Source organism: Cervus elaphus, chromosome 8, assembly GCF_910594005.1.
Source record: "Cervus elaphus chromosome 8, mCerEla1.1, whole genome shotgun sequence".
NCBI classification, from domain to species: domain Eukaryota; kingdom Metazoa; phylum Chordata; class Mammalia; order Artiodactyla; family Cervidae; genus Cervus; species Cervus elaphus.
The window spans coordinates 40,094,231-40,109,288 of NC_057822.1; the positions used below are offsets into that span (position 1 = coordinate 40,094,231).

General features: G+C 46.3%; 1 protein-coding gene across 2 annotated transcripts in view; it reads right to left on the bottom strand.

Annotated features, from left to right (window-relative positions):
* Positions 1 to 825: 825 nt before the first annotated feature.
* Positions 826 to 15,058, bottom strand: part of NRP2 (neuropilin 2) — a 120,050-nt gene continuing 105,817 nt past the window's right edge. For both annotated transcript variants that reach the window (XM_043910296.1, XM_043910297.1), the window contains exons 16-17: positions 6,478 to 6,528; positions 826 to 4,152 (exon numbers count right to left, since the gene is read on the bottom strand). In XM_043910296.1, coding sequence (XP_043766231.1) covers positions 3,848 to 4,152; positions 6,478 to 6,528 — 356 coding nt within the window. In that variant the 3' untranslated portion in view covers positions 826 to 3,847. The remainder of the gene's footprint in view (positions 4,153 to 6,477; positions 6,529 to 15,058) is intronic.

Below are 15,058 nucleotides of genomic sequence, written 5' to 3' on the forward strand. Positions count from 1 at the left end.
CCCTGGTGGGTATGGATGTGCTCAGTTGCTTAGTTGTGTCTGACTCTTTAGGACCCCGTGGACTACAGCCTGCCAGGCATCTCTGTCCCCGGGATTCTCCAGGCAAGAATACCGGAGTGGGTTACCATTTACTCCTCCAGGGGATATTCCTGACCTAGGGATGGAACTCAAGTCTCCTGCATTGTAGGCAGATTCTTTACCACTGAACCACCGGGGAAGCCCATGAACCCCCTGGAGGGCATGTTAAAATGTAAATCTCTAGGTCTTCCTCCCTTCCTTTTTGATTCAGTAGATGTAGGGTGGAGTCTGAAACTGTACACATCGGACAACTTCGCAAGTGAGGCTAATAGTTCCGGTCCAGGGACCACACTTTGAGAAACACTGTTATAGACCTTGAAATCACCAGAGATATTGACAAGCAAATGTTTCAATAGACAAGAAACAGCAGAGTCAAAAGTCACAGGGGACTGGTGATGGCCAGGGAGGAGGAACATTAGTAGGGCTCACAGTCTCAGGAATCTACCAGGCAAGTCTATGAGCTGAAATGGTCTACTTGGCCACATAGCTCATTACCTTCCCATATCATATTTTCACTTTATAAAAAGCCATCTAGCCAATCTACTTACTAACGGCACGTAAAGGTGCTCAGAAGCATTGTCCCAAGAGAGTGACCAACCATCCCGATTTGGCTGGGATTGAGGGATTTCCCAGGACCACAGGACTTTCAGAGCTAAAACCCAGGAATGTCTCAGGCAAACTGGGATGTTTTTGGTCACCCAAGGTGAACCCAAGTCTCTTTGCCTCCAATAAAAAAATGCAGAAAAATATCTCTGGAATAATGTTTATTTAAATAGTAATCTTAAAAAGGTTTTATACAAATCATATAAACACAGCTTGACATTGTTGTTTATTTTTTACATTGAAGAATCACAGTAAAAGCTCTCAAGTTCCCTTGATCTGGCTCAGCCAGTGGATGGTCAAATACCTTTAACAGCTAACCTTGGAAAAGTTAACCTCCTGTGTGACAGTTTAACTTTTCCCCTTGTTTTCTTGCCATTCATGCTCATTCCTTGGACCCTCATTCCTGTCAACTCCCCATGCCCACCTAAGAGAGGAAGCAGCCCTGTGGTCCTGTTGACCGCCCAGTCCGGGAGAGCGTGGAGGTAATGTGTTATTCAGTACAAGGCATAAAAGGAGATCAATACTGTGAGCTGGGTTTCCCAAGGGGGAGGAGTCAAGGAGACAGGTCGGCCAGCCTACCTGCAGATAGCAACGACAAATGCACCAGGGTGTCCCCGGGCCAGGTTATAATCGGGGTCCTGCTGCCTTTCTGTCTTACAACAGACCAGCCTCGAGGGCTGGTGAGGTATCTACATATAGCTCTGGCTGGCCTGCTTTTTGTTTAGCATCCGGGGCCCACTCAAGGCCTCAAACCAGCCAACGGTGAATATGGACATAGGACATTAGAGGGATGTAGGCTGAGTTGTACATAACTGAGAGGTGAACTGCGGGTTGGAGACAAGGCTGGTCTTTGGGGAGTTGTAGAACGGCCCATGGGACTTGAGAGGGCCAGGGCCCTCGGTGTCAACTTTTCAACTCTCTTCTTCTGCAGGTTAACTCTGGAAACCCTTGGACGTGCTACCTTCCGGAACACTGAGTTACACGGGAAGGCGAAGAGGAAGTGGGCTAATTAAGAACTTGCTTCTGCCACACGCTCAGCTCAGGAGGGCCTGAAGCTAAGGCCTTGGGCTTGACAGCTTCACTTTTCACCTCTAACTACCACTGTGCCAACGAGTGCCAAGATCAGCAGTGACACTCGGGCCTAGGTCAAAGTCACAACAACACCACTGAGTCCCACGTGACCATTCACATACACACACAGAACTCAAAGACTGGCAAAGACACACAGAGACAGGAATAAATAGCTGTCGGTATGAACGCTCCCTCTCTTCACACGGAACACTGTGACATTACCACTTGAACTAGCATTTCCATAAGTTAACATTGAAAGGAACCAGCCAGTCCCATTCACCCTTCCCCTTTCACCTGGGTATGAGACAAATGACATCGTGAGTGACCATAGCAGCAAAAAATGGTCTGACAGTTCACACTGATTAGCAATAGGCTGGGCATACTGTTTGGGTTTCAAATGTATTTCCAGCACACAGGCAAGCTGTAGGCGTTACTACAAAATCATCAAGATTTGGATCCTGACGCGGACAATCTTCTCCTTCACGCAGTTTTATGCGATTCCAGATGCCTCCCCTTCTAGAGCAGTTGAGAGTCATCTAGGGCTACGATTACCACTCGGGTGGCAGGCCTTACTCCATCCATAGGATCAGTGGTGTGGGGGAAGCTGGGCGTGGAGCCACTGGGTGAGGGAAGAGGAACAGAGGAATGCCTTAACTTGTATGGTACTGATTTCTACATAGAAGGAAAAATACGTTTTTTTTCTTCATTTTTTCAAGGCACTTAATAAAAAAATACATAAATTGGTGTGTGTGTGTGTGCGGGTGTATGTAAGAACACAGGTCTCTCTGGGGTTGAAGCAGCATTAGCATTTTGGTCCACAGGGTGTGCAGACTTTTGGTTAGAACCAGCTCTCGGGCACTGTAGAGCTACTGATGCTTCTGAAAGGTGGAGGTGGCAGCTGTCACCCCAAGGAGAAGTCTGTGTTGACTAGCCCAACAGAGACGGATACATCAGAATGTCTTTTCCAGTCCTCTCAGTCTTTGCTATCACGTGATCACAGACGATGGACTTCTTTTTCTCTCTCCTCTGTTCTCTTCCTTTCCCATCAGTTGTCACTAGTGATGTCTCACTGATGGACGAACATACTAATAGCTTATATTTCCCCCGCGCCGTCTCAGAGACTGTCAAACAATGCTGTTTCCTGGGGCTCAGAGACCTGATAATGAGCATGTATGCATGGGTACATACGTGTGTGTGCATGCTTGTACGTGTGTGTGCATGTGGTGCATGTGCGTATGCTTTAGGAGAACAAGGACGAAGGAGAAGAAAAAGCAAAACCAGAGGCCCCACAAAGTAGCCTCACAGCCACAAGTTCTGGGTCTGGACTGAATGAATGGCTCCTATTCACAAAGCACGTTAAGGCTTGTCCGCTTCTAACATGGAGGCGCTTCTATGGATTTTGACGTGTGAAGTTTCCTTTCTGGTTTGTTTTAAATCGCATATAAGAAAGAGCTGTTCATGCTGACCCTAAAATGGCAATTTTCCCCTGGATAAAAAAAGTTAAAGGCAACAACATCCTACTGAAATGCTAGGACTGGAAACGGCAGCTTGTCAAGTTGGCTGGCAGAAGCTATACCACAGAAATCCCGGAAGTCATGAGACGATCTGAGGGTAGGATAAACTGGACGGCTTTTTTGGGGAGTTTATTCTCTAAAGATGGAGAGTCTGAAAAGACCCTTTGCTTTCCAAGTGTTGATTAGGAAGAAAAAGCAGAGACTACTGATCACCACTCTGCTCTATTCTGGAAAAGTCATCCTCTTCTGCCTCTTTGAGTTGCTCACAGACCAAAGAAATAAAACAGAACTAGTAACAAACTCACAAACAAAATAGAACTGTGACCACCAAAGAGATGAGCGCCCATCCTTGTCCCAGCAAATGATTCAGCCACGTGGTCTCAGGTGGGTCCCAGCCCCCTGAAAGACTGCATTTCCCCGCCTCCCTCGACTCGCCTGTCTGTTCTGTCCACACCGTCAGTATTCTGGATCGGTTGGATCGAGATTATGGCATTCAGTTTCCAAAGGGAAAAAAAACATGGTAATTCTCACTAGCCCCTCTTGCTGGAATGAAACGTCAGGTGCGGTCTGGGTGCAATCTGTCAGGCCTCTGAGCAGCACTTCTGGTGGTTCATCTTGACCTTGTGTTTGAGGCCGTCGTAGAGCTCGAAGTTGTAGTTCTCCAGCGTGGTGCAGCTGCGGGAACTCAGGCCGGAGTAGGAGCAGGTGCAGTAGAGCAGCAGCCCCGCACACGTGGCCCCGAGGAGGACGCCCAGCGAGCTCATGGCGATGATGGTGATGAGAATGGGGTCCAGGGTGTAAAGCCAGCTCTTCTCTTTGTCAGCCAGAGGGGCCCCAGACCCGGAGGTCGGGGAAGAAGAGTTGCTCCAGTCCACCTCATAGTCATCTAGGACGTAAAGGACACGAGAGACTGCAGACACTGCTTCTTTTAGAAATAACTGAGACTCCCCCCAAGCCCAATTCAGAGGTTTTTCAGAACCTGAGGCTAAGCTGTTCGACTCTGGAACTACACTGAAAGTGAAAGTCGCTCAGTCCTGTCCGACTCTTTGTGACCCCATGGACTATACAGTCCACGGAATTCTCCAGGAAAGAATACTGGAGTGGGTAGCCTTTCCCTTCTCCAGGGGATCTTCCCAACCCAGGGATCAAACCCAGGTCTCTTGCATTGCAGGCGGATCCTTTACCAGCTGAGCCACAAGGGAAGCCCCGCTTGGCTTCAAAACCCAGCCCCATCTTGTCCTAGCTGCGTAACCTTGGGCAAGTTATTTAGTTGCTCTTTGCCTCAGTTCATTCATCTGTGAAATGCTACTACTACTAACCTCACTGGGTTGTTAAGAGGTTTGAATGAATTAACATTTGCACAGTGCTTGGTGTCCAGCACAAAGTAAGTACGGTCTAAGTATCTGATACTTAAACCGTTCGAGTCACATTAAGTGAGCTTAGATTTTCACAGGGTGCCTTTAGAGCTCTTGGAATGGCCCTCTGTTCCGTACCCCCTTCTTCCTTTGTGTCCTTATCCCTTACTTCCAGCTGCTTCATGTTAAATCAAAGAACAGGCTGAGATTATTTTAACATGATGAGTTTCCCAATTTGGCATTCCTGGTCATCCAAGCAGTAGATTTTTTTTTTTTTTTTGGATCCACCAGACCTCACGACCTAAACTTTCCTTTACTGCTATGTGTTATCCCAGATTCAGACGTTGAATTCTGACCCCTAGTACCTCACAATGTGACCTTACTTTGAAGATAGGTCTTTACTGAGGTAATCAAGTTAATATGAAGTCCTTAGGGTGGGCCCTAATCTAGGATGACCAGTGTCCTTGTAAAAAGGGGAAATCTGGAGGCAGATACAGGTGGGAGAATGCCATGGAAACATGGCGATGGCCATTTACAAGCCAAGGAAAAAGATTCGGTCCACATCCTTCCCTCACGGGCCACAGAAGAAGACAGCCCTGTTGGTACTGTGGATTGTGGACTTCTAGAACGGTGAGAAAATAAATTTCTGTTGTTTAATCCACCCAGTTTGCAGTATTTTGTCATGGCCACTGAAGCAAACTAATACATTTCTATAGTGTGATCAAGGCATGACCACATCTCTGGCAAATTGTGTGGGATTTCCTAATAATCCCACGAAGAAGGCAGGGTGATACTATAATTTGAAAAAAATAGATGAGGAACTGAGGCTTTGAGAAATTAAGTGATTAGGTAACTCACTCAAGTGCCCAGAGTTAGCAAAGAGTTAAACTAGGACTAGAAGTCAGGCTTTCTGCGTCCTCATATTTTACTCTTTCTACCCCATCTAGGGCTTTTGCTGCTTGATCCATCGCAGCCTTTCTGTGAAGGCCAGTTGTGCAGCTTTGCCCATAAAAGGAACGTCAGACCAGGCTTTGCAGGGGGAGTCTGCATTCAGTTAACAAGGTGCTGTTTGGGTTAGTCACTCCGTTTCTATAACTACACTTGAAGTGTTTGATTAAGGTCAGGTTAAAAAAAGCAGCTCTATAAACTGCTCTTCTTAGAGGCATCAATCTTGGTCTAAAGCTGCTCTTTGAGGCGAACCTTAGTGATCTCTCTTGGAGATCAACTCTGGCTCTCACAGACGCCTAGAGAGACCTGGGCTCCTCTGAGTGGAGGAAAGATATTACATCTGGGTGTTTGCTCAGTGGCCCTCCAGTCAGGACTCCTGCTTCAGCCTCATGGAATATGTGTATTTAAAGTAGGAAAACAGAGCTCGGAATAAGTATGAAAAATGAGATAGGTAGTGTGGATGAGACCTAAATCCTGCAACAAGCCCCACCTTGGTTCCTGAAAGCCATGGAATCAGAAATGTTAGCATGCCTGAATGTTCACACTGACAGTTATCCACTAAGCCCTTTTTGGAAGTAGGTCAACGGGTTCAAGCAGTGACATGTATAGAGGAACCTGGCTTCACTTCACTTTATTCAGATTTAAATTTCATCAGTGTCAAAAGTTGCCCAATGTAGGGGACCTATTTCAGATTAGGCAGAGGAAACTCAATAAACTTTCTAACTCTCTAAATTTGACTTTGACAGAGAAATTGATGGCTTCTTCATTTCTCTCTGGATTCTTGTCACATATTTCTTGCTGATAGTTCTGAATTCTGGCCCTCCCATACCCTGGGCATTATTTTTGTTGATGGCTTTATAGCCAAACTTGACTTTCATGATTATGTTCTAAACCATAGCAACACTTACCATCAATTTCATCCTCGTAGCCCTCTCTCCCATGTATTTCTGGGATGTCCACTATAACAAGAAAGAAAATTTAAAAAAATCAGTCATAACAGGTTCGAGTGGCTGAAGGGCAGAGATGCCACCTTGCTGACAATGACTCCCAGCACTGTGGGAAGCTAAAGAATTGCATCTGCTTCTAGATCATTTAGTATGCACATTACTGGATCCGTCCTCCTTCAAATGATTTGACTTTACTTCCAACAACAACCAGAACAGAAATAATGAGAAAGGCTTTAAGTGCCCAGTAGATGCTAGCTTGTATCTTTATAACAGCTATTATTTACAACCAACGTAGGTCTGAGTTTTATCTAAGGCAGCTTCAGTGGTCTTTCATGTCCATCATCAGTTGCACGACTGTGATGTTCATCTGGTGTAACACACTGCCCCTCCTCATATGGATGCATCTAAGTGGACACAAAGTATCAGAGTTTTTCCTCCTCTGGATTGCAAAAAATGGAATTTAAGTAAGTCACATTTCATCATTATATGCTTTAGTGTATTTATAGAACTAGAACTGGAAAGAATGTTATAACGCCTGTCCACCCCCACATATCCGTGCTAATACTTTTCTCTTTCCTTCCCAGTCTATTTTTCTCATTGGCTTTCTTCACAGTTTAGAATAGATCAAACACAGGCACCCAACCTGACTCGCCCAGGCTTGAATAGAGCTAAGTTAATTTACTCCGAATTTTCTCCACTATTATCACTGTCTATCTTTTTCTTTTTTTATGATAATTTTTTGGGGGAAGGGGGGTGGCTAATACAGGTCTCTATTCACTTTGCTGTCCATCTTATAGAAATCAGAGCCAATGGAAATTACCTGTCTAAGATGGTAAAATATTAAAAAAAGGGAATCAAATATGTGGTGAAGAACAGGTTCTTATCATTTCTTCCTGTCTTATGAGTTAATTATGCCTGTCCCGGCTGTCAGGTCAAAGTGGCACCAGTGAATGTATGTGGCCCTTCAGAAATTTCATTCAACTCAAAGTCAGGTGAGCTACCTTGATGTCAGCACGATGAATTTACATCCAAAAAAGTCAAGACTGAACACAAACTCAAGCTTCCAAAGAGCTAAACTATCAAACAAGAGGAACAAAAGGACTTCAGACCAGCCTGAACTTCTCCCTCATCTGCACAGAATCTCGGGGAAGATCTACTTGATCATGACCTGAACTGAGGATCGATCCATCACTGCCATGCTTGACATTCAGTCTTTCCCTGGAGGCAGTAGTTTTCACCCTGTTAGAAGTCTTCCTCACTCCTGGCCAAAGTGCCAAAGCACAGTCTCATCCTCTTCGTCACTAGTGAGGGATGCGGAAAACAAAATGCCAAGACCCCACTGGAAAGGATGAATGCCATGTGGCACCGATCCTCCAGAAATCCAGTCTGTTCCTGGCATGTTTATAGCACAGCAACTAGTACCTGCAGGCCCTGCCAACTTCCCACCTCAGTGCCCGTCCCTACGTTATTCTCCAGGCCTCTGCAATGCAGGCTGTGCCCTTGGAATGAAGATGTAAACGTGAATCAACAAGAGGCAGGTGGTGTCTGTCACAGGGATCAAATCAGGCTGGTGGAAATCAACCCAGGGTTTTGTTTTTTTTTTAAACCTTACGAGAAAAACAAACATGGAAGAAAACCATCACATTTCTAACAATTAATCGTTTTTATGGGATGCTTATACCTCTTAACACCTTCATGGTTAAAAGCAGCAGAACGCTCGATAAGAAAGAATATGTGGATCAACCCAGGATGAAAACTGCAGGGCTCCTGCCAGTGACTTTTGGGCCAAATCCTGTTCTTGCTTTTAGGGATTCCATCTCTGCCAAGGATGTGACAAAGTTTTGGAGGCTAGAGTGCCATCTTGCTCCATCTCACACCCTCAGGGAAGAATTCTTAACACACTATTGATCACCAGCTGGAAAGGAGTGGATGTGGCATTGATCTTGGAGGAAAAAGGGTAAGAGGATGGTAATGACTATGAGAACATTTTGTCCCAGGAGATCACAGCCACTTGTCTCTGCGGGCAGAGGACTGGATGAGATGACCCTCCCCCCCAAGAATAGGTCCATTTTTAAGGTTCTATGAAATTGATTACCCAGATGTGGCTGAGATTTCTGCACCTGGAGGATCAAAGGCTACTTCAGGTGAAGAACACTTTAGAGGCTTGACTTGGCTTTTTGCATAATCACTGCTCCCAGGAGTTTGGGTGAGTGGGAAGGGGTCAAAAAAAGGATAAGTTAATCAACATTTTCAAAAGCGCATCTGTTCATGAAGCCTTAAAGAAAGAATGACACACTGGGGAAAATCCCAATAAAGGGAACATTTGTACAAAAAGCCATTTACTTTGATAGCAATTTTCTCTAGTCCCCATGCTAATATTCTTGATATCTGTGTTTGGTTAAGAGCTTTCTTTTTCAGAAGTCTCTTTGCTCTTCATGGGCCACTTTCCTTTTCTGTTGAGGCCAAGAGAGAAACTTCAGCCTGTTTCCTCAGAATGCTGGCAGGATGTGTGGATGTCCACTGGGTCCCTGTAGTTCTAGTAAAGAAAAGGCAAGGACAGGTTGGAGGGAGAAGGGGTGAGCCAGGAGCTCAAGGCAGAGGCTGGAAGCAGCACCTTCCCAGGAAGGGGACAGGACGGCCAGCACATGGAGGCCTGGCTGGGGAAGAGAGGCAGGGCAGGGACCTGGAACTGAACTTCTTAAATGAGGAAAAACTTGGAGAGGACACTCCAGGACTCTTTCAGGAGGCGTGTGTGTTTGTGAGTGGGTTGATGCAGAGTGCAGTGAGCCCCACCTTTAAGAGAACACAGATCAAGAATGCATCTTACCACCCACACAACTTCCACTTTCAACCTTTGTGCTTACGTGACCCTGCTTCCTTCCGGGCCCCTGTGTGGATTCAAGCTCAGGTCAGTCTGACTCCAAAATCTGAATTCAGACTCTCAGTACTGTACTGGGGCCAAAGAAGACCCTCCTCCTTCTACTCCTCCACATGTGTATGCAAGTTCTCTGGCTATGGGCAGAACAGCACATTTCACCTATATCCTCCCTGTGTGTGTGTGTGGGTGCTCAGTCACATTTGACTCTTTGTACCCTCCAGGCTCCTCTGTCCATGGAATTCTCCAGGCAAGAATACTGGAGTGGGCTGCCATTTCCTCCTCTAGGGGATCTTCCCTACCCAGGGATCAAACCCACGTCTCTTGCATTGGCAGACGTCTTCTTTATCACTGCACCACCTGGGAAGACCATTCCAAAAGAGAAGACAGTCTGCCTTGCCTTCATCCCAGCGGGCTGGATACACAGTGTCTGGCTGTTTGCCTGCATTGCTGGCTCACCACTTTGATGGGAACTCACCAAGACGTCTCATGAATGTGAGGATGCGGTGATCTGAAATTTGGGGCTTCACGTTTTCCATGATAGACATTATCCAGAGAGGGAGGCTGGCTTTCATTGTTCTTCACAGAGCAGTGTTCACTTAATGACTAACAGCCAGTCAGCCAGTTCTCATTAAGAGGGTCGACTATGTGCCAGGGAACCATACAGAGGAGTTTGGGAAATGAAGATGTATGGGACCTGGTGTCTACAACCAAGGCCCTTCAGTGTGATTGGGAAGTAAGGACTCACCTGTGCCAAAATAGCACAGAAGAAAGGGGGCTTGTTGTTGGGGGACCTCAAAGTGCTGACGGGGTTGGGGGCAGGGACTGGGCAAGTGAGGGTGGGCCAATGCTGGGAAAAATGTGGGAGGACGAGGTAGTGGCTTTGGAACGGAGGCTGCTGCCAGGGGTGGGAGGGGACGGGGAGTCCAGCTCCTTTTCCTGTTTGATGGGTAGGGACGGTCTCAAACATGGCACCTGAGCCTCTAAGTTTGTACACTGATCTCTTGGTTTGGGGCATGAATTCATTTTTTTTAGATCCACTGAGGAATTCAAAGAGATTGCCTTGCCTGGTCACAGATCTCCTCCTTATACTTCCCTACATCAGAGTCACGTCTCTGCCCACCTCCCGGCACCAGCTGCTGCAGACCAGCAGAGCAAGAGGAAGAAGAACTCATGAGTGCCTGGAAGGTAGTTTAACAGAATTTTGAGAAACTAAGTGATTAGAGTAGCCACTACTTAGAAAACAAACAAAAAACCCAATTCAGGAAAACCTGGTCATTTTCATATTGACATTGCATCTCAGGCCAAATGGTCCCCTTGTTTCCCTTAGCATTGCTGAGAGGTGGGTTAGGTACCCAGTGAAGAGTGATCCAAGGTCTTACCTGTCTCCTATTATCCTGATTTTCCAGAGCAAAAGACCCCATAGTGGCTAGTTACCAAGACATCCTCTGGACTGTTCAGGAACCACCACCCGCCCCCGCCCCCCAACCCAGGAAGAGTTGAATATTTTCCAGCATCCTTGTCAGTAAATCACAAAGGTATGGCACAAAAGAGGAAGAGCCATACCAGTCACGAACCAAGCCTCCTCTAGGGAGATGTGTATCTCCCAGAGGGGTTTGGAACACTGCCTGGCAGTGTAAGACCACACATGCCAGGCAGGGGAAATACCCCAGACACTCTGGCCTGCAAGTGGAAAATTCCCCCTGAGTGTGGTGTAGGTCTCAAACAAGAATGCTCTCTCTCATTTAGATTTTCCTTCCCACCCTTCCTCTCTCCTTACACACACACAGACACACACACACACACACACACACACACACACTTTGCTCTCTTCCTCATCTTTTTCTTTCCCTTCCTAAATTAGGATCCTTTGGGGTTAGAATGCTTTTCTACAGTTACAGAAAAATCTGACCTTCCCTTTCACTACATCTCTCATATGCTGTGGTCACTGCAAGTGTATTTTCATTGACATTGTTCTGTTCAGTTTTTACATCGAAAAAAAAAAAAAAAAGAGCTTCACAAGATCACTAACAGAGTGAGGAGCCTGCCCCAAACCACTGGCTGCTTTTGGATAAATGACTGAAGACCATCCACCCCTGGGTCACTTGCACACCGATCAGGACACCAACATGTACTGGCTTTTCTCTGAAGAGTCTCTTCCAGGCCAGCTCCAAGCAGCGGTTTGAGAGGCCTGGTGGAAGCTGATGACAGACCGGCCACCCAGAACATGAGTGGACCCACTCAGGACTGCATCTGGAGGGGAGCACTTTGGGATATGGAGGAGCACTGGGCTGGGAGCACTGCCCTGGGAGCAGACTGCCTACTCATCAGAGTTCCACCACTCCACTCAGGTGTGGGGGCTAGGATGAGCCTCTAAGCACCCTGAGTCTCAGCTTGTTCCTCCGTACAGTAAGCACTGATGTTCTCTCCTGCCCTAAAACCCTATCGTCTTTATAGGAAGACAATGAGAAAGCTACAACGGTCCTTCTGTTGAGGGCTGCCGGAAAAGGCCGGTATTAGATAAGGCAGCTTCTACAGGAAAGAGCTCACTGCCCCAGTCTTTACCCCAGGTCTGTCCTCTTCTGGGTGCCTCCCACCTGAAGTCATCCATCTTAAGTTCTGTGGGGAAGGAGAAGACCATGCAAAGGACAGACAGGTGGGGGGCGGAAGCCATGAGGTCCCATGTTTTCAATACTTGCTCATTTGGCTTAGAAATCTATCCTGCTAACTGGCAACTGAAGAACTGACAGATCGGGTAAGTGCTATCCCAAATTTAAAGACTCCAACTTAGCAAAGTGGGGCTGATAAAGACTGGTGAGAAACCACTTAAACCACATGTTCACTCAACCCATCAAACTGCAATCAGCTTTTAAAGCAAGGATCAAAGACATGCCTACACAGGAAATCATTGAAATCATTCATTTTCACAGGTACCAAGTGTCATCACTTCTATTCAAAGAGGAAGAAATTGAGGAAGGAGAGTAGAAAAATGCAATAAGTCACTGAAGAGCTCGGCAGCAGACCTGAGAGTCAGCCACATTTTTGACACCTTGTTTGGGGCTGTGATTTATTTGGGATTAGCTCTTGGCCACTGAGAGTCCTTGTTGAGTTTGATTCCACGTTCCTGAACCCCTCAGGTCAGTTAAATCACTGGACCATCCAAATGGGAGTAGCCTTCAGAAAATTCTCTCAGCCACTTTGTTTTGATCCCAGCAGGAGAAGCAACACTGTGATCTAAACAAATGAGAAATCATGAAGGACTAACAGATATTTCTTGGCTCTTCAATGTGTTTAGTTTGATTTAATATTTAGTATTGGCTGAAGGTTCCTACTCCCTACCACACTTAATTTCCCTAATTCAGTTTGTTCATCCCCAGTTGCCATAAGGAGCCAAAAGTTCAGATGTAGATCAAAATTTTGCCAAAACTCCTCCATTAGAGTCAGGCTACTTGAAAGCCCTTCATCCTGTGCTGGGTTTGGCTTGAGTTTAGAAACACCACCAGAAGATCCTTTATCATGGGTTTTTATCTCTTGAACTATAGCCAAATGTATGCAGAGTCATGGAAAAAAATTTTTTTGCAGTTTTCAAATGATTTCAAGCTGGAAAAGAAAAGGGGGCTTGATCTGTGATATTTAAGAAGACTTTGAACATGATTTTCAATTATTTTTAGTTGAATTATCAGAAGGAAACCCTAAAAAGGATTGAAAATATAGACTACAAATGAGAAGGTTGTGAAATGACCTAATAATACTTTCAAGTGTGGAGGCGGATGAGCAGCTGAGGCCAGAATGGCTCCACTGAGCCCCAACAATCTGCATGAAAATAAGAAAAAGGAGGCAGCCAGTAAAATGTTTAATTATAGACAGAGGCTTCATGATCGTGTAGGCTGGAAAAACCCAGTAATGCTGATGGAGGAAAATTCTGGAATCTCTCCTTCGCTCTTCTTGTTGCTGTTCAGTTGTGTCCGACTCTTAGACCTGCAGTGTGCCAGGCTTCCCTGACCTTCACTGCCTCTCTGAGCTTGCTCAGACTCACGTCCATTGAGTCGATGATGCCATCCAACCATCTCATCCTCTGTCACCCCCTTTTCCTCCTACCTTCAATCTTTCCCAGCATTAGGGTCTTTTCCAATGAGCTGGCTCTTCACAGCATGTGGCCAAAGTATTGGAGCTTCAGCTTCAGCATCAGTCCTTTCAATGAATATTCAGGGTTGACTTCCTTTAGGACTGACTGGTTTGATCTCCCTGTTGTCCAACAGACTCTCAAGTCTTCTTTAGCACCACAGTTCAAAAGCATCAATTCTTCAGCACTCAGCCTTCTTTATAGTCCAACTCTCACATCCTTACATGACTATTGGAAAAACCATAGGTTTGACTAGATGGACCTTTCTTGGCAAAGTGATGTCTCTGCTTTTTAATATGCTCTGTGGGTTTGTCATAGCTTTTCTTCCAATCATCAAATGTCTTTTAATTTTGTGGCTGCAGTAACCATCTGCAGTGATCTGGGGGCCCAAGAAAAGAAAATTTGTCACTGTTTCCACTTTTTCCCCATCTATTTACCATGATGGGACCAGATGCCATGATCTTTGTTTTTTTGAATGTTAGGTTTTAAGCCAGCTATTTCACTCTCCTCTTTCACCCTCATCAAGAGGCTCTTTAGCTACTCTTCGCTTTCTTTGCTCTAGATCTTTGAAGAGTCAGAGATGTTCTTCATTACTGTAAGTGGAAGCCCCGACTTTAAGTTTGGTCTCCTGTATAAATGCAACTCGGCTTCCCAGGTGGCACTAGTGGTCAAGAACCTGCCTGTCAATGCAGGATACATAAGAGAGGTGGGTCCAATCCTGGGGTCAGGAAGATACCTTGGAGGAGAGCATGGTGACGCACTCCTGTATTCTTGCTTGGAGAATCCCATGGACAGAGGAGCCTGGTGGGATACAGTCCCTAGGGTTGCACAAAATCGGATGACTGAAGCGACTTTGCAGGCTCACATGCACATGAGAGATCTGACATGCTCTTCTGGTGGGAGGCCTTGGTGGAGGGAGGTGAAGAAAGTGTAAGAATGCCCGAGGATAAGGAAAGGGGCCACCAAGAGGAGGGGAAGATGGACTTCCCTGGTGGTCCAGTGGTTAAGAATCCATCTGCCAATGCAGGGTACATGAGTTCAGTCCCTGATCCAGGAAGATTCTACCAGATGTGAAGCAACTAATCCCGTGCACCCCAACTACCGAAGCTGCAGTACCTGCAGCCTTGCTCTGCAACAAGAGAAGCCACTGCAATGAGTAGCCCACACACTGCAATGAAGAGCAGCCCTCGCTTGCTGCAACTAGAGAAAAGCCCTCACAGCAAAGAAGACTCAGTGCAGCAAAAACAAACAAACAAATAAATAAAATACATTAAAGAGTAGAGACAGGAGAGGTGCAGAAGGGGAACAGCGGGGGCTGAAGATGAACCACACCCAATTCAGTGGCATGAAGATCAGTGGGGACAGGTCCTTCTTGAGGAAAGAGGATGGGACAGTGGCCCTGTTGGGTGTTTAGAGCCAGGAGGCCAAGACAGTGGTGAGGGCCCAAGGCTTCCCACGGACAGTATTACTGAGCTCGGGCTCCTGATCTTCAGTTGGCCAAGGCAGATGAAGCACCATGGGGCTCCTTGGACCCCCACATCAGC